The 17,869-nt window shown below is 43.9% G+C and overlaps 9 protein-coding genes across 9 annotated transcripts; 4 read left to right on the plus strand and 5 right to left on the minus strand.

Annotated features, from left to right (window-relative positions):
• Window positions 1-1,252: 1,252 nt before the first annotated feature.
• Window positions 1,253-1,876, minus strand: Bfra_005912 (uncharacterized protein; the record flags this gene model as incomplete). The annotated part of the gene is made up of 1 exon (XM_037336287.1): window positions 1,253-1,876. The coding sequence occupies one exon, from the start codon at window positions 1,874-1,876 to the stop codon at window positions 1,253-1,255; it is 624 nt and encodes a 207-aa protein (XP_037191497.1).
• A 930-nt stretch (window positions 1,877-2,806) lies between these two features.
• Bfra_005913 (putative isoaspartyl dipeptidase protein) lies at window positions 2,807-4,347 on the plus strand (the record flags this gene model as incomplete). The annotated part of the gene is made up of 3 exons (XM_037336288.1): window positions 2,807-3,255; window positions 3,328-3,875; window positions 3,929-4,347. The coding sequence occupies 3 exons, from the start codon at window positions 2,807-2,809 to the stop codon at window positions 4,345-4,347; spliced, it is 1,416 nt and encodes a 471-aa protein (XP_037191498.1).
• Window positions 4,348-4,983: 636 nt separating this feature from the next.
• On the plus strand, window positions 4,984-5,616 carry Bfra_005914 (putative williams-beuren syndrome chromosome protein; the record flags this gene model as incomplete). The annotated part of the gene is made up of 1 exon (XM_037336289.1): window positions 4,984-5,616. The coding sequence occupies one exon, from the start codon at window positions 4,984-4,986 to the stop codon at window positions 5,614-5,616; it is 633 nt and encodes a 210-aa protein (XP_037191499.1).
• A 75-nt stretch (window positions 5,617-5,691) lies between these two features.
• Window positions 5,692-8,160, minus strand: Bfra_005915 (putative wyosine base formation protein; the record flags this gene model as incomplete). Its single annotated transcript, XM_037336290.1, has 2 exons — window positions 5,692-8,051; window positions 8,109-8,160. 2 exons carry the CDS (start codon window positions 8,158-8,160, stop codon window positions 5,692-5,694), a joined length of 2,412 nt encoding a protein of 803 aa, XP_037191500.1.
• Window positions 8,161-9,099: 939 nt separating this feature from the next.
• On the minus strand, window positions 9,100-10,745 carry Bfra_005916 (putative mutator-like element protein; the record flags this gene model as incomplete). Its single annotated transcript, XM_037336291.1, has 2 exons — window positions 9,100-9,587; window positions 9,644-10,745. The coding sequence occupies 2 exons, from the start codon at window positions 10,743-10,745 to the stop codon at window positions 9,100-9,102; spliced, it is 1,590 nt and encodes a 529-aa protein (XP_037191501.1).
• A 1-nt stretch (window position 10,746) lies between these two features.
• On the plus strand, window positions 10,747-11,041 carry Bfra_005917 (uncharacterized protein; the record flags this gene model as incomplete). Its single annotated transcript, XM_037336292.1, has 2 exons — window positions 10,747-10,800; window positions 10,892-11,041. 2 exons carry the CDS (start codon window positions 10,747-10,749, stop codon window positions 11,039-11,041), a joined length of 204 nt encoding a protein of 67 aa, XP_037191502.1.
• Window positions 11,042-11,784: 743 nt separating this feature from the next.
• Window positions 11,785-13,119, minus strand: Bfra_005918 (putative serine threonine-protein phosphatase pp2a catalytic subunit protein; the record flags this gene model as incomplete). Its single annotated transcript, XM_037336293.1, has 7 exons — window positions 11,785-11,807; window positions 11,864-11,913; window positions 11,965-12,037; window positions 12,089-12,622; window positions 12,678-12,783; window positions 12,835-12,876; window positions 12,952-13,119. 7 exons carry the CDS (start codon window positions 13,117-13,119, stop codon window positions 11,785-11,787), a joined length of 996 nt encoding a protein of 331 aa, XP_037191503.1.
• Window positions 13,120-13,738: 619 nt separating this feature from the next.
• On the minus strand, window positions 13,739-15,921 carry Bfra_005919 (putative exocyst complex component exo84 protein; the record flags this gene model as incomplete). Its single annotated transcript, XM_037336294.1, has 4 exons — window positions 13,739-14,087; window positions 14,138-15,051; window positions 15,103-15,666; window positions 15,745-15,921. The coding sequence occupies 4 exons, from the start codon at window positions 15,919-15,921 to the stop codon at window positions 13,739-13,741; spliced, it is 2,004 nt and encodes a 667-aa protein (XP_037191504.1).
• Window positions 15,922-16,451: 530 nt separating this feature from the next.
• Bfra_005920 (putative mitochondrial import receptor subunit protein) lies at window positions 16,452-17,389 on the plus strand. The gene is made up of 4 exons (XM_037336295.1): window positions 16,452-16,560; window positions 16,619-16,864; window positions 16,918-17,018; window positions 17,070-17,389. Exons 1-4 carry the CDS (start codon window positions 16,500-16,502, stop codon window positions 17,178-17,180), a joined length of 519 nt encoding a protein of 172 aa, XP_037191505.1. The 5' UTR covers window positions 16,452-16,499; the 3' UTR covers window positions 17,181-17,389.
• Window positions 17,390-17,869: the final 480 nt, after the last annotated feature.

A 17,869-nucleotide genomic window follows, 5' to 3' on the forward strand; every position in this document is an offset into this window, starting at 1 on the left:
GACGGCTCTACAAATGCTGTCTGTATGTGTCATGGTCTTGATAATAGGATGATTCGAAAAACGCTGCTGCATGTAGTACATGCGAGGAGGATGCTAATCTTACCGACCTAACGTTATCGAAGTCTAGCGAAGAAGGGTCCAAATAGTACTGGGTACCCGAAGCTTGACAATATCCGCGCGATCGACCCAGTTTCGGTCCCCGGATCATCGTCAATGGAGATCCTGATGGGTATGGATGTTTGCCAAGCTGGTCCAAAAAAAAATAGAGTTATAGCAAATACCGGATCATCTATTCGCCATGTACGGATGGGCGAGTGGGCGGAGTTACTACCCGAAACTATTATGACGGGCCGGATTTTGCTGCATCAAGATCCAAATTAGCTGGACCGGTACGGGTTTGTTATTATACCAAATATCGTACAGCCATAGCAGTTAGCCTTTTGGGGTAAATTGGCAAGATTGTCGGAGGTTTAATCTCTGTTCATATGGTACAGCCGTACAGAATAGCCATCTTGATACGCATTTCATACCACCATTCACTGATCTATAAGTTTGATTAGCTCTAGTACAGCCACAAGATTAATATCATGAGCACGCTATTCACAGCCCAGTCTAGCATTGCATTGGAATTAACCACCGCATCCGCCGTCTCAGCTTCTAATTAGACTTCTATTTAGTCTCCTACTTCTCACCATTCTGTTTCACCTTTACAATATCAGTCACAAGTATTAACTCCAGCGCATAACTCTATTAATCACCCGAAATCGATCTTCAAGAGTATTCAAACGAATTTAACCACCCATTCCACATATATCATCACGAAACTTCAACACCTTCAATTTAGGACCTAATATCAATATGGAGAGATCCGGAAAAGAATACAAATGCTCCGGCACTTCAGGTTGCGGAAAGAGTGTTTGGGTACAAGACTTCATTCCCAAGCAATGCTTTCATTGTGGAAGAACTCGATTTCGCCAGCTGAAGAAGTCGCGAAAGGAGACGAATCTAAACCATCGGAGTAATGAATGAACTTCAAGATGCCGATTGCAGGATAAGAAGTCGTACATGTGCAGGTGCCTTGTAGATTTCAGGAGAGAAGGAGAGAGTACTACGAGTCAAACTGGGGAGCTAAGGGAGGTGACAAAGTAACAGGCTACTACATTCTTTGTCCAAATTCACATTCAACTCAACTAAAATCCTATAAAATACATGTATCAAGCAAGTGATTTGACCACCATGGTCTGATTCACGATCAATTCACCTCTCCCAAAAACTCAACTTGAATCTCAAAATCTCTCCACCTCTGCCTCTCAATACCCTTAAACATAATTTCGGCAACCTTTCTATTCCCCGGCATGATTTTCTCCTCCTCTACCTCCTCAATCCTCAGACTCCTCATCAACCCCCTCATCGCCGCATTCTTCTTCATCGTACCCGCCTCCAAAACATCTACATTCAACTCACAACTCAACCTCAAAAGTAGCTCCATCAAAATCTTGCCAATCCCATGACCCCTACCCGCTTCCTCAAGAATCGTCCCGATATTCGCGAAGCGGGGTTGATGTTCAAATTCATGCATGAGTCCTATGCCTACAATTTTGCCATTTTCCTCTACTAGGAGTGCTAGGGCATTATGTGAGGTTTTGGAAGTGGAAAAGCGCTGAGTGTAGGTTTTTATTAGATCAACAGAATCGGATTCTTTCCAGCTGGTATCGTCTGGAGTACGGTTGTTGGGGTCGTTTAAGGGGTTGCTGAAAATGCGGACTAGATGGTCGTAGCGGCTGGGGATTAGACGAATGAAGCGGAGGTGGGGATGAGATGGAACAGTTATTATCCAATCTTCTGTGAAAAGCTTTGAAGAATCTAATGACTTCATACTGGATTTTGGGATTTTGTGTTAATTTGTCAAGGAAGATACCGATGGGAGTCCGTTTATAGATGTATTCCTAGAGTGGGGTAAGGAAAGAGTAGTTGCGAGATACGCATTGGTATTCGTAAGGTACTCTTAATAGTTGAGTCTTATCACTAGGCTTCCATTTTGTTGCCTGTTGAATATTAGCATTTTGGCAATCATCGCCATAGACAAGAAGCTGTTGTCCCATATTACATGTGATAATAACAACATCCTTCAAAACCCCACCCCTTGTCACACAACTCTTCCCAGCAATCAAGCAACATGCTCAATGATCTGGGACCAGCTTGTCCTCGTCAACCAGAAGATATATTATATCACGCACTTACTTGTTTTGTTTGTTCTTTTTGATCTTATGAAAATCTTCTTCTTTTCCCATTGCGGACTGTAATCAGCACCACCAAGAGGTTTGATGAATCCATTCGTCTAAATGCAAGAAAATAATGGGAGCGATAGCGTCCTCTATCCTTAGCAGGTCTTCTTACCTCGTGCTGATCGGTTCTTCGAAGATATAGTCTTCAATAAAATAGAGCGAAAATTTTCGTTCATATTGAGACATACGAAGAAGACTTAGAATAAGTACACTTCAGGTGATCTTCTGGCACGCTTATGCAGCTTCAAGTCGAAGATGCGGAGAACCCTGTCAGACAAGTGTTACGTAGGTAGCCTACGGCAATTTGGTATGAAGATGAGAGGCCACAATGCAAATTGATGGGATTTAGAAGAAACATATGCTGGAAGTGCGAAGAATGATTTGGAGCTATTGCTTCGTGATGTATATGTCTGAATAGGGCTAGGCTTGATAGCTCTCGACATACTATCACCAGCATCAGCAGTAATTCCCATTCTACTCAGAGAACCAGCATTCTGTTGCGAGTTGCTTATCCATCCGTCATGGAAACCCTATCCACCATCTCTCCGCCTTCCAGCATTACTCCTCGCAATATGGACCCCATTGCCTCTTTAAACTTCCACTTCTCTCTCCTCCCCATCCCATACTCAATCCTGGGCACCTCTCCCACCTCCAAACTTCTCTTCCTCAACATCACCATTCTCGACTCTACCGGTCGTGATCCATTTCCCGGTGATGTATTGATATGTGGTGAACGAATCAGCTTCGTGGGTTCTCTCTCCAACCTTGAGCGAGAAAAGTTACTCGAGGACCCACATGTGCAGATATTCGAAGGGAGGGGTCGCACATTAATGAGCGGACTAGGGGATGCTCATACACATCTCACATGGAACGGGGGAGATTTGAATGCGCTTGGGGAACTGGCATGGGAGGATCATATGCTCCTTACGGCCAAGAGTGCGAAGTGTTATTTGGATTCAGGGTATACTATGTATGTGTGTCTTCATTTAATCTTGCGGTGGATCTTTTATATAAGAAATCTAATCAACTGAGGAACATGAAGGTGTTTTGGAGCGGCATCCGCAAAAGACGATCTAGATGTGGCCATCCGCGATGCTATTAACGCGGGAGATAGCCCCGGACCTCGGTACCTAGCCAATGGTATGGAGATAGCGAGGAGAGATGGAGATTTAGTTCCAGGTATCACAGCGTATGCTGATGGTCCAGATGAAATGAGGGAAGTTATTAAAAAGCACGTTCGTCTTGGCGTCGATCAGATCAAGCTGAGTATGAGCGGGGAAGAGGTTAGTCCGCCTCTGTTTCTTATCAACCCTCAAACTAATGGGAATTATGAGATCACAGAAAATAGATCAGCTCAAGATTGTTACTTCTCCGACGAAGAAACAGCAGCATGTGTAGAAGAAGCACATAATCTCGGACGAAGACTCTGTGCGCACGCACGAGCTCGAGATTCTGTAAAAATGTGCGTGAAACATGGCGTTGACGTGTTATATCACGCATCCTATATTGACGAAGAAGGTATGGATATGCTTGAAGCGAAAAAAGATAAACACATCGTTGCACCTGGGATAAATTGGCTGATTGCAACTTGTAAGTTTTCTATTGATTCTCATTGTATAGATTCCAACTGAAAAGGGGAACAGTAAATGACGCCAGCGAATTTGGATACTCGCATGAGAAAGCCTCACAAGTAGGTTATCGAAAGGAACTCGAAGCTGCCATCCACGGTCTCCGAGAAATGCACAAACGAGGAATCGTGGTTCTTCCTGGAGGTGATTATGGATTTGCGTGGACACCTCATGGAACATACGCACGAGATCTCGCTCATTTCGTAAATCTTCTCGGGTTTACTCCTATGGAAGCTATCATTGCTGCTACTGCAGGAGTGGCTAAGCTTTTCATGAGAGAACATGAGTTAGGGAAGATTCAAGAGGAGTTCTATGCCGATTGTATCTTGGTTGATGGAAATCCTTTGGAGGATATCACGATTTTGCAGGACCAGGAGAAGTTGAATGTGATTGTCATTAATGGGAGAGTACATAAGGGAGAGGGAAGGAAGTAGATTAAAAAAACAATTCCCAATTCCCGCATTCCAGTTCCTTTTCCCTCTCCCCATCTTTCAAATGCGCAATAGGTTGAGAGAAAAAAAGAAATCTATTTTGTGATGACTCAAGAAGCGAACGTCTTGACGAGACTTTCTTAAGCTGACTTTGATGACTTTCTCATTTACCTGTTCAATCCAATTTAAAACGAAGAATAAATAAGAATAATTTCTCTAAATACTTCAGATTCATCTTTTCTATTGATGTATGAAGTAAAACTTGATATTATAGTTGATGAGTTGAATAATATAATCTTACATCTTGGAACTTCTCAAGTTACAGAAAAGGAGTATTTTTAGGATTACGGGGGTTTTCGTGCAACTGATCTCTCAGGTAATCTTATTCTGTACTACTATTCTTCATTGTCTAGCTGAAATCTCATGATTAGTTGGAATGTATAACATCGATTGTCCGACCTGGTGCTACCTAATGTGCGGGGTTAAGGTGAAAGTTACCTGTCCAATATCCCAACATAATTCTCTCATGAGGGCCAAAACAAGTCATCTCCAACCCTCACATCACCTCTCCCCTTTCACCCTCCGTCTCAAAACACATTCCCACCGCGCTCCAAACACCACCTCCAAATCAACACAACCATGATCCCAGCCAACCAACTCATCGCCCAGGCCCGCAGTAATCTTCCCCCCTCCGATCTCCAAGCCTTCTATGCCCAATGGGCCTCCACCTACAACACGCACATCGTCGCGCTCCAAAATTACGTTGCCCCCATTCTCATCGCGCAGATCGCCCGCCAATCTCCTCACTATCCCACCCTCCGCATTCTCGATGCCGGATGTGGCACCGGGCTCGTGGGGGTTGCGCTTGCAGAAAGCGGTGCTATGGTCATTGATGGACTTGATTTTTCGCCCGCTATGCTCGCTCAAGCACGCCTAACGGGCTGTTATCGCAATCTTCTTGTAGGAGACTTGTTGCAGAAGATCGAGGTGCCGGATGGAACGTATGATTTGGTGACTTGTGCTGGGACATTTACCCATGGACATGTTGGTCCTGATCCTGCGTTAAAGGAATTTACTCGGATACTTATTCCAAGTGGCCTCATTATTGCTACTGTTCTCGAGGAGGCTTGGGAATCGGAGGGTTATAAAGCTGAGATTGAGAAATTGGAGGTAGAAGGAATTTTGGAGATTGTTAGTGTAGAGTTAAAGGATTATCGAAAGGGATGTGATAAAGCGCATATGATTGTCTTGAAAAAGAAAGGTAGTATTTAAATGACGTAAGAAAATAATGGTACATTGGGTGGGGGTATTTTTGTCTTAATATCAATATTTATTGCTTGGCACTGCCTAGAAAGCAAGGTCATCCTTGGTGTTGTCCTCAGCAACCTTATCCTCACCACCATCTTGAACCTCTCCCATAACCATGCCTTGGCTTTCCGGCAAGGGAACCTTATTCTTTCCTTTCCTATATACTCTCTCATCCCTTGGATCAAATCCACCTTGTCCCCACGTTGCCCATTCTGGAGTCTCGGCACCCACATAATCCTCTGGGCCAAACTTCTCTCCACTCTCTAGGCACTCGAAAAACTTCTTGTAGTCAATCCTCGTATGCCATTTACCCGCAATGTTGAATCTATCAGATGCAATCAAGATACAACAACTGTGAGCATGTTCTGCTGCAATACCATACCCTAATCCTCTCCTCTTGAGGGATGCGGTAAGAGCTTCGACAAAAGCGCAAACCTCTTCATAGAATGGTACATTTTGCATTGTGAGTCCTGCGCCAGCGGAAGACGATGTTCCGCAATATGTGACTCCTTTGACTTCCACGAAACAAGGCAATCCTTTTTCGACAAGGTCGGCATAACCTTCCGCTTCATCTTCGATATTGAAACCTTTGACGAGCGTAAGACGGAATACGGTACGCTGTTCAAAGCGACGCTCACGAAGAATTTCGAGACAGCGCTGGAAACGTTCCCAGAAATCTCGATGGAGGGGTCTGTCGATTTTACGGAGAGAATCTTTGTTTGAAGCGTCGATACTAACGTAGAGTTGAGTGACGGGCTGAAGGGTGGCGAGTTGATCTGGATGCTGTGCATTGCAAACAAGGAAGGTGGAGATGTGTTCTTTATGGAGCATGCTCGTGAACTCGTTAATGTGAGGGTAGAAAATTGGTTCGCCGACTAAACTTAGAGCACAGTGACGAATGCGCATTGCTTCCGCAAAACGTTCGGCTCGGACACCAGGAACACCTCTCATCATCTTGATTTTCTTGTAGTGTCCAGCCTTGACACCGTCGAAGATCATTTCGGGCGGGTCTACCTTCCATCTCCAGGTGGTTCCAACGGGGTTAGTACCGTGTCTCCAGCAGAAAACACATTTGTTAGAACATGACAATGATGGCGTAGTCTCCATACATTGATGAGATGCGATGCCATAAAATGAATATTTATAACAAGAGCCTCTGCCTCGCAAAGCCGATTTTGTCCACCTACAAATCTTGACCCCTGAGTGTGACCCTACAATTGAGTAGCCTTGCTTTGTTAAAGCTGCATATGTAGGTGAAGTTGTTGGAACCATCTCCTTAGCGACAACTGGAGTTGTCTTGGCCTTGCCCTTCTTCAATCCGACTGTCGTGAAGTCTATCTCGAGTTCTTCCGGTTCTTCACCAGTAGTATTGTCTATGGTTTCTGTATTATTCAGAACGCCTCCAATATCCTCTAAATCGTTCAGACTGTCATCTTTCTTCTGCGTCTTGGCTTTTCTCGAAGCAACATTTTGTTCATCAAAAAGAACTTCCCCATCATCGTCATCCTCAATATCCTCCACGTCACTTTCTACCGCATCTCCACTTCCGACGACCCCTTCGCCTAGACTTCCAGTCTTTGCAATATGTTCCAGCACGTCTAACACTCCTTCTTTCCATTCCGCCAACCTTTCTTTTGCGTCCGTCTTTGCATCGCCCATTCCCAGAGGGAACGCTCTCTTTCTTCCCGTCAATTTCGCTAACCATTTATCCACGTCCTTAGCCTGCGAGCAGAATCCTTCTTCCTCCGTTGGCCAACCCTCTCTATCCCCAAACCCAAACACTGAATACCCTACCAAGGGCGACAATGGCGCTGTATCGATTCTAAAATCATTATGTGTTTCTTGTAAATGTTCCAGGAAATTGTCCAACACAGTATCGATATTATAACTGGGAATAAGTACTAGATAAAAGTAACTAACTCCAGATTCGCCCTTTGGTGGGTTAATGAAGTAGTCATCATAGTCAATATATGACAGGTCGAGTAGTTGAGATTCGAGAAATTGAATTCTTTGCCCATCGGCACGTCCAGAGAGATCGCCTCTAATGCTCTCCACGAAAGAATTTGCGGTCTTTTCTGTCGTGCCAGTCAATGATGAAAAGAAAACGAGTGGTTGAATCTTTTCGGGGCCAGTCTGCAGGTTTTCCTCGGAAGATTTGCGCTTTTTAATGCCTCCGACTATTCTTCGTGGGGCTTTGACGCCATTGGCTTTCTTTTCGTCAAATACAGGTGGTGATATCTTTTCTTTCACTGCAGGTAAAACCGGTGATGCGGGCAAAGGCGATGCAGATAGTTTCTCCCTCAATGCTCGCGGACGAAGGGTTACCCTGACGAGTATGAGGATCGTGGCCGTCGTAAGAATAATTGGAATGCGATAAAGATGCCATAATGCGACGATATCTACATTGTAGATGTATTAGTATTTTCTCAATGCACATGGGAAAGCGAATAACTTACCATCGATGTCATAAGACCAGATTGGCCTCGAAATCCAGCTATCGTAAGCCATTTCTATATAATGTCGATATTGCGCGGATTTACAATAAACTTTCAAAATTTTGGAGGGGAAGTCAAAATCGTGGGGCATGATGCGGCCGCTGCTATACTAGCGTTGCCCACGCCACCACTAAAAGAATGGGAATTCGCAATGCATCTTTTGTAAATGCTCACTGGGCACTCACCGGGAGCAATGCTTGAGTCTCGAATAAGTTGGAACAAACCCGTTTCTTATATGCTTACCTACCTAGATATATAGCTATGTATGTCTACCAAAATTGTCAAAGACTATTTGTTTTTTATTCAAAACTTTATGACATATGAGTAATATTCATCTATTCTCGAGTTCCAATTGTAATATATTGCGTTTTTTGATCTTTTTATTTTAACTATCCCCTCATTTACTTGAGCCGCAATCACGTGTGAGCAATCTTCAAGCCTCAAATATGCGCATGAATGATAAGAAATGTCTTTGATAATACCTACGCGCAAGTAGTCACAAAAATCATCAAGAAGACCAATCTTTTAGATGATATAAATTTTATTAACGGACAACGAATACAATATGTATCCCGTGTCCCCCGCATTTAATCCTTGTGCCAAAAATCCTCTGCTGAAGACAGCCGCCTAATAAGTGAAGATCTGTGTCTCATCTCATATATGAACATGCCATGAACACCGAAATCGAATACCAGCCATCATAAGAGATCATAACACAAAAAATGCAGAAATCCGTCCTCCCTCCCAATCCCAGACACCAAACAGCCATAATAGTACCTTTCCCAGAACCACAAACCCAATTATACCGGCCTTTAAGAAAAGTAAAGCAAGTGGAACTCCCTTGTCCCCTACCCTATAGTCCATTCCATTCCTTAATCCATGTCCATTAAGATTCATCTGTAAGTCAGCCATCAGTACGTTCATCTAATCAATAGATAAAGGCCGAAGCAATTTAGCCCATTGTATTGCCCATGCTACTACCCATGGTACTACCCATAGCGTTTCCCATGGCATTTCCCATAGCATTTGCTATAGCGTTTGCGCCTGGCTCTGCGCCGGCGGGGGGATCCGACAACTCGTCCCTTCTAATCATTACCCGCTCGTTACAGATATCGATGAATTGCTCAAACTTGTGAATTACTAAATCCTTTTGCCTCAACTGTTCCTTCAAATCTTCTACTTCTTGCTTCCAATCGGCCTTGATTTTCTCTACTTCTGCTTGGGCATTCGCTACCTCAGTTCGAAGCTCGGCGCGGAGTTTCTCTTCAAATGACATGGGGGGCTTTTTGTAAAACGTGGGAAGAGACTCCATGGCTGTGGGTTCAACACGAGAAGGGTCGCGTTTAATGGCGGCTCGGGCATTGTAGATGTCACGAGGAAGAAAGCGAATGGTAGGGTTGTCACGATGGAGAATTTCGAGGGTTTCTTTTACAGAGACACCTGAGAATAGTGTTAGCAATACATTCATATATGTGAGCGTGCAGGACATGATATACCGTTTTCCTCAAGAGCCTTTACAGCAGCAATTGCTTTAGGATCTAATTTCCTAGCTCCCGGGTGCTCGGTGGGACTTTCGCTCGGAGGATGATTGTGTGTTAAATGCTCTCCATCAATTCGACCTCGTAGAAGCCAAGAAGTTTTGTTTTCGAGACCAAAGACTCCAAATTCGCAACCACATTTACGCGACTTGGTCTTACGTTGTCGCTGTTCACCGGGCACCTTCTCCTTATTGGTTCCGCCGCGATCACAAATCAAGAACACTTTCTTCAGACCTCTATTGTCGCGTTTAGATCTGCCAATGACAAACGCATAACCATGTGTCAAAGCATGTGCTTGCGCAGCTGCAAAAAGGGCCTCGAAAGTTGGATAGCTACCTCCTGGTGGGGCAGATAACATTTCACCAGGAGTCACTTCCGGAGCTTCGGTTTGATCATGTTCGTCCGCCGGAGAAAGAAGAGAACCGTTAGGGTCCAATTGTTGATCAAGCGCAAGCTGTGGATCAATCATGGACATATCCTGAGTGGAGCTTACCGGTGAATCCTGTGGTCTCGTAGATCCGAGGTTTGAGTTGGCGGGGGAGGGGTTCATGGACGGGGGTCGTTGAACACCAAGACTCTGTCCTTGCATCGCGGGGGATTGTGATTGCCGTTGCTGCGTTGCGAAATCTCGAGATTGATTCATGGCAGATGGGGGAGTTGGGTGAACGGCATGAGTGACGGTCATGGATTGATTTTGCGGGGTATGCTGAGGCGCCATGTGAATTGCTGCACCCATGGGAGGTGGTCCATTTTGTCTCTGAGGCTGTCGCTGAGCAGTTTGACCATTCGAAGTATTACTCAAAATACCTTGAGCAATTTGTTGTTCTGCAGATACTCCATTGTTGCCATTTTGTCTCGGCGGAACTGGTTGCTTATTGGCGTATGGAGTTGAGTATGGAGAATTGTGCTGTTGAATTGGTGGACCGCGAATACCAGTTGAAGTTGGTCTTGGGTAAGCAATGTTTTGTTGACCAAGATTTTGTTGAACTGGGAATATGTGACGTTGTGTATTTGGTTGTTGATATGAATTTCTGGTAGGATCTTGAGGTGGTAAAGACATGATGGAAATTGATAAAGCTCGATGGCTCGTATCGCAAAGTGGTCAACAAAAAGTGGTGAATGTATCAATAGAGAAGAACTTTGGAGTGTGGACTCATCAGGAAATTTACTGACTTTAGACCAGTCGTCGATGATTGGATGGCTTAGCGAACACTGAAGATTGATGTAACAAATGGCAACAATGGCTCGAGGATGGGGTTTTGGTTTGGTATCATGAACCTTGGAATGGAAATAGCCCGAAAGCTAAGGCTTAAGGCGGCAAGTGCGGCAAAATCGACGGAAATGGCGTCAGTGTAATGGATGGTGGGGTTCTGTTAAGTACAGCTGGAGCATCAGTTCAGTATCTAGGTGGAAGTATTGTGAAGACATACTTAGTATATAATATTCATGGATAGATAACGCAATCACGATAATAAATTTATGAGGATATACTAATCGAAAGGACTAGGTAGATTCATACGTACAGTCAATTTCCTGAGCATATATACTTATTCAGGTAAATTGATTTGTACACCTGATGTTTTTTTAAGATATCTACTAGGTACTTATGACCAAGCAAATTCAAACTGATGGTGAGTACTCCACGAAATAATTGATTGTACAATAGATCTGGACAAAGCAAGGTATTCCTTGATTCGTCTATGGAAGGAAACAAGAGAACCCGTCGAAGATAACGACATCCTCATCATCATAATCATGATCACAAGTAAGGAACTGGCATTCAAGTGTATCATATCAAATTACAATAATAGGAATGTATATTCACGACGCTGGTACCCCCCTTCAAAGAAAATATCCTCAACTGCTTTTTTGCATTTTGGTATAATAAGTAGTCTAATGCAAGTCTACAAAAGTTGGATGAATTCCGGATTAGGCCACCAATGTATTATTCGTAGGCAATGCCAACTAGAATGCTATTCCCAAAGGATGCCATAGAACCTCACATACAGAGAACAGAATGATCATTGCTTCTGTCCCAACCATTGTAACGCAATATCGCATATCAAAGTGTTTCGTCTTAAGCCGCTCCATCTGTATATCTAGAGGAAGTAATCAGGAGTACCTGTCGCCATAGTTAGCAAAAGATGCAACACAGATTTGAATTTGTAGGGTACTTACGACGTGATACCATTGGCTCTCCAGCTCTTGGGCATGGATCAAATTGTAGGCTGCGTTATATTAGACACTGCGAGATCGAGGAGGATAAAGTTGCTACTTACAAAGTATATTTGAGGTGCTCATCAATCTCCATGATCGCTGCTTGGTTACCACATCTGTAGCAGTAATTGGGGGCTGTCTTATGGTTAGCATTAGACACCGCTGAAGGAGATAAAGGTAGCATACCTGAGAAGATCGTCACTACGTTTCTATCTTGAGACCAATTATATCCCTCCATGACCAATTGATGAGCCCTTGCGACCAAGGTCAATCCGTTATTATGGTTGAACGCCTCCGAAATGTCTTGTCCGAAAGTGTAACCTGCTCCTCTGGGGGATATTCCCCATCCGCATCTGTCATCTGGATCCGACCATAGCAAGTCGCACATAGGACCTTCATGTGGCACTTCTTGTATACGATCAAGAGCTCTGATGTTGTCCAACGTGTCAATGCTGGGGGAAAGACCTCCGTGGAGACAAAAGATTTGGTTGTCGATGAGAGCGGTGAGGGGAAGGTAGTCGAAGAGATCGGTAAAGTACTTCCAAACATTTGCATTTCCATATTTTCGGAGGCACTCGTCGTAAAATCCATAAACTTGAGTGATCTGGCGGGATTCGTGGTTACCACGGAGGATGGTGATTCTTTGGGGGTATCTTATTTTTAGAGCGACTAAAAGAGTGACAGTTTCGACTGAGTAATAACCTCGATCAACATAATCACCTATGATAACGTGTCAGTAAATCCAGGAAATGACAGTAAGGGATAGGAGGCTTACCCATAAATAGATAATTGGTATCTGGGTTTGGTCCACCAATTCTGAAGAGCTCCATCAGATCATGGAATTGCCCATGAATATCTCCGCAGACAGTAACAGGGCATTTCTAGATCGTTGATCAGCTCTTTGAATTCCAACACGAAAAGGGCAAGCATACCACCGGCTGTACATTCGACTCGTCTTGCAACACTTCTCGTGCCTGGTAACGCGTTCTTGATTAGCTGGCTCATACTACGCAGTCTGAGAACATGACAAGATTCGCAAACAATAATACCTTATCGCAAAGCCTCTGAACGTCGACCTCGGCCAGTTGCTTGCACGCCATCAAGTTCTCAATCCACCCATCAAGAGTTGGTATTGAAGCAGGTTCTGCTACTGGAGATAATCCCGTGGGCTCTACCGTCCTGCCTACATCTGCCATATCTGTATCCATTGTGTTCATTCTATCGTATGATAAATTTGATGGTTTGTTGTTGATTTGGTTGTCGATATTGAATTGCTCGAGCTTGGTGACGACAAGCGCGCGGGTTGGTCGTCAAAAGGGCTATTTAGTTTGTTGTTCTTTCCGGGAAGCGGTCCGCGCAACTTCAACTAGTATCTTATGTTGAGAATCGCAAAAGCAATTTTATCATAAGATTTCAGGGCGTTCGTCGTGCAAAAATGTTTGTGGAGGGGCTTTCAGGTTGTAGAAGCGGTGCGCAGATTATTTGAAAGGAACAGCTCCTCGCTTAATAAGCAGATTTCAAGATCGCAATGGAGAGGATTTGGCATTTATATTTGGAAGAGGCAAGAGAGCATGCGTCAATGCAGATGTCATATTTATTAGCTTTATTTTCTCAACTTTGTTTATCAATGAATTACGGAAGCAAGATTAAGTATTAGTAACAGCGAAAGGGATGTGAATATCTATTTAAATTCATAAATCCAATGACTAAATTGCTGTAGGAGTGTAGATAGACACCTACGTAGATAGTATTTCTTGAACATTCTGTATAGATCCCTTTGGCCGAGTTTTAAAATTGTTTTTCACAGGTATACCAGTTTGCCCATTCGATACAGCATTACGCCAAGCCTAACCCTACGCCTCTGGCTCCATTGAGAACATCTATCGGGGTTGAACCAATGAGACTGCTAAAGTCTAAAGCAACTTCGGAGAGCATCTTTGCATGCTCTCTCGCCTGATCCATACAATCAGTCCATACTTGACCGTTCTTCTCGGTGCTGCTAAGCTGTCGTGCAAGAATAACATTGAACGCATCGACCTGCTCTTTGGCCCATTTGACACATGCGCTCATAAGAGGCTGTGGAAAGCAGGCTTGAAAGGTTGACACAGTATTCCGTATTATTGTGAAGTACACGAATGATACCTCCCAGATATATTGGTGAAGATTGCCTTCGAATATACATTGTCTTTTGTACAAATTAGTGAAGTCGATCAAATAAAAGTTATTGAATCATACCTTGATCTCTTATGAATGATTTCCCCCCGAGCTTCAAGATACGCTTCTCTTGCACGATCCTCGAAGCCAAGACTTGTTAACCAGCTGATATTGCGTCTAACCTTTTTCGGTTCATTATGTGTATCAACAAGTTCACGGGTGATTAGTTCTGCAAGTCTGGTGGCTCTTTCATCCGCTTTAAAACTAATGAAGTCCTGGGCCACGATATTGCTTTTAAGACCCTTGGCTAAGGAATTTAGTTTTGCAACTCGTTGGACTGCCATGTCAAAATGCTGCAGTGCGATTTCGATATCCAACTCATCAACCTGACTTTCCACCCACCGCAGATTCTGCTGCTTGCCATCAACTTCTATAAGCATATCTTTGATGTCCGAAAGAGTCTCAAGTAAATCTGTCTTTTTTAACAATCCCGGGTCACGAGAAGCAAAGTAGTTAATCGTTTCTTTGGCCTTGTTGCTCGTTTCCATTTCCGATCTGAGACCTTTATGAAGCTCTTCTACTGCCTTTCGAAAGTTCATCATAAGAGAGGACTTTTCCGTGTCACCTGGTTTTTCCGTTCGATAGGTGAAAGATTCCTGACCTACACCTCTAATCATGATCGCATCGGCCAACTTATTACGCACACTAGTCCCTTCACTCGTCCCTGCAAGGTCAACAATTTCAATGTCTAATAGTGGCCAGCATCTGTCTGCCACCAACTTTGATGGCGCTTGTCGTTGATCAGCGCCCTCGACCTTGCGCTTTTTTCTTGATGCAACTAAAAGATGATCATTCAACAGCACAATCTGCATGGCTCTTCGAGATTTCCAAGTAGCGTTATCAAGCTCTATCCAAAGCCCGGCATTTTGTACCACGTGACGACCAGGGGCCGCAGGTAGAAATTTTTGGGAGCCCTCAATGGTCTTCCATAAAGCCTAGCAAAATTAGTACTCCTACCAATTAACACTTGAAAAACGTGGACCTACTTGAAGCTGCGAGTTCCACATGGCAGTTCGGTCTGCAACAGAACTTCTCTTGTCCCTTTTGCTCAGAGTTGGTGGAAAGCCGTCAAAATCAGTCGACGAGGATGATGGACCTTGTGAAGAGGTAGTTCTGAGCGCAGTGGTATTTGTTTTGAGTTCCGCCATCAGATTTCGAAGTGCGCGCATCTCCCCTTTGAGCTTTTCTGCCTCTTTACTAATCTTGATGAACTGCGTTCGATTTTGGTACACATTTTGCTGTAAATCCGTAGAAGTACGATTCTTCATCTTCCTTAGATTGGTTTGGTAGTCCTCAATATCTTGTTCCGATGCATCACTTAGTAGTCCCGCTACGTACACATCTGGCCTCAAATTGGGATCGCGCAGAGCTCTCTGGTCTACTACCAAGCCAGGTCCTCTCGCCGGCGAGGGACCTCGTGAACGGTCGTTCGCTGGAGCATACTGAGCTGGTAAATTGGGAACAGATGGGAGAGGAGGAGCGGAAGGGTCGAAGTCAGAGGGAAGATTATTAAATCGAGTAGAGTATCGCCGTTTCACTAGATCAGATGTCTGCGACTTCCATTAGCAGCTATACCAAAAATAACCAGGCCTTTCTAACAAGAGAACTCAAGATAAACTTTGACATACCTTTCCGCCAGGCTGAGGACGTTGCGTGGGCGGGGCATTGAAGGATGGCTGCCCAGCACTTCGTGAAGCATCTCCTCCGGTTTGTGGAATTGGACCAGATATCTGTTTGGGGGCACTTATTGCTGGACGACCCTTCCTCTTGGTCCTTAGAGACACGCCTTTCCTTTCGTCCGACATGATATTGTAGTTACAGCGTCAGCAAGAGAAAAGGAGGCGGGTTGAGTTGATGAGTATAAGGAAGTTATATATCGAAAGGGACGTGTTTTAAGGTTCAGGTTGGTCTATGGACATATATCCCAGAGTAGGAGTAACCGAAAGGAGCAAGCGTTCCCGCACGCCTATGTTTGTCTGTACCTAATTTGATCAATTGGACTTGAAAATAAGAAAGTCAATTAAATGATATTTCCAATTGTCATGTAATAAAATGTATTGAAGAATTTGATTGAATTGTGAAGCCAATGCCTAGGTAAGAGGATTATGACGACGAACTAGCTACCCGTATTGAGTGCCAATCAATCAACCTGACAAGGACGCGACCATTGTCCTTTCAAAATATTTGGTGGGTGGATTTAGATTGGTCCGAGAGCCGCTGGACCTAAAATTCCCAAAATTTATCGATAGCTTTGGCGTGAGAAACATTTCTGAGCGTTGGAGACTTGAGATCAGCCCCATCAATACCGTAGACGACCACAGCTGATAAGCTACTTCATTTTTCTTCCCGAATCTTTCTTTAATATCGCATAAAATTCTACGAAATGGTTCAGACTTCCACAATCGTCGCTGCCAGTGTTGGCACAGTTGCTACAGGATTGGTCGGTAGGTGGTTTCTATCCTCGAATAGAATTTCTCAATTTGCTCACAATTCTCATCATAGCCTACGCAATTTATTTCGACCATAAGAGACGCACCGATCCAAACTTTCGCAAACAATTGAAGAAAGAATCGAAACGACAAGCAAAAGCCGCGAAGGAGGAAGCGGAAGCTCACAACGAGAGACAAAAAGAAGTTATCAAGGCAGTGGTTGTAGAAGCCAAGGAAGATGGGTTCCCCGTAGATGTAGAGGAGAAAGAGGCATATTTCATGTCAGAAGTTGCTAGAGGAGAAGGCTTAAGCTCAGAGGGTGAGTGATCTTCACGAAGAAAGCCAGGTCTCGAATCTAACACTCGATCACAGGTGGCGACCCCATAGAAGCAGCACTTTGTTTTTACAAGGCACTCAAAGTTTATCCTCAACCAAATGATTTAATATCTATCTACGACAAGACAGTGCCAAAGGTAGCTTCTCACATCCCAATCTTATTAACCAAGAGACTGACAAATTACTAGCCGGTCCTCGATATTCTTGCAGAAATGATTGCAGCGGATGCAGCTTTAGATGTTGGACCTTTTGGCGGCAGTGGTTCGGATAGTGGAATTCCTGGCGTTGGCCTTGATTGATTAGTTTGGTTGTTGTCTCAATATACATGTATTCTGAACCCCTCCACTCTTCCTTATCACCCAAACTTTTTACCGACTTCACGAACGGCGACTGGATAAATTCCGAAACCCCAGGGTGGACTGTATAAAAGTCCAATGTACATCAATTCGCATGCTTGGCGTCCGTAGGTTCTCGCATTACGCATCACATCTAATTTGTACATAGTATCCATACTGTCAATATGGGCCTGGTTGTTATTTGCAAGACTGCAAAAAGCCGTACGTAGGTATGTAATGCAAATCAGGTCAGCCAGATTCATTGTTATACCTAGCACCGTGCAGATCGCTTGTTTTACATTCCCCGCATTCAGTGCTCTGTAGTTTGACAAGTGTAAGATGCTGAGCATGCTACTGCGATTGAGTAAACGTTATATGATCTGTATTGAAATTTTGGGTTGCATTGCAAGACCTAGAGTGTCTCAAATATGAATGTGAATGTACAAATGCACGCGAATGTTGGGATATATATGACTGCTTGGACAGATTTGAAGATGCAATTGGGTGTGGATATCTACATTAAAAAAAAATTGGTTATTTGAATGAATGTGAATGCTTATAAGATTACACTTCTACCACATGGCATTTAACTCTCAATGCGTGCTCGATCTTACTATGGAAATGTGACATGAGTCTTGTACTTTCTGTCTCCT

This window comes from Botrytis fragariae (assembly GCF_013461495.1).
Source record: "Botrytis fragariae strain BVB16 chromosome Unknown tig00000075, whole genome shotgun sequence".
Taxonomy (NCBI): Eukaryota; Fungi; Ascomycota; class Leotiomycetes; order Helotiales; family Sclerotiniaceae; genus Botrytis; species Botrytis fragariae.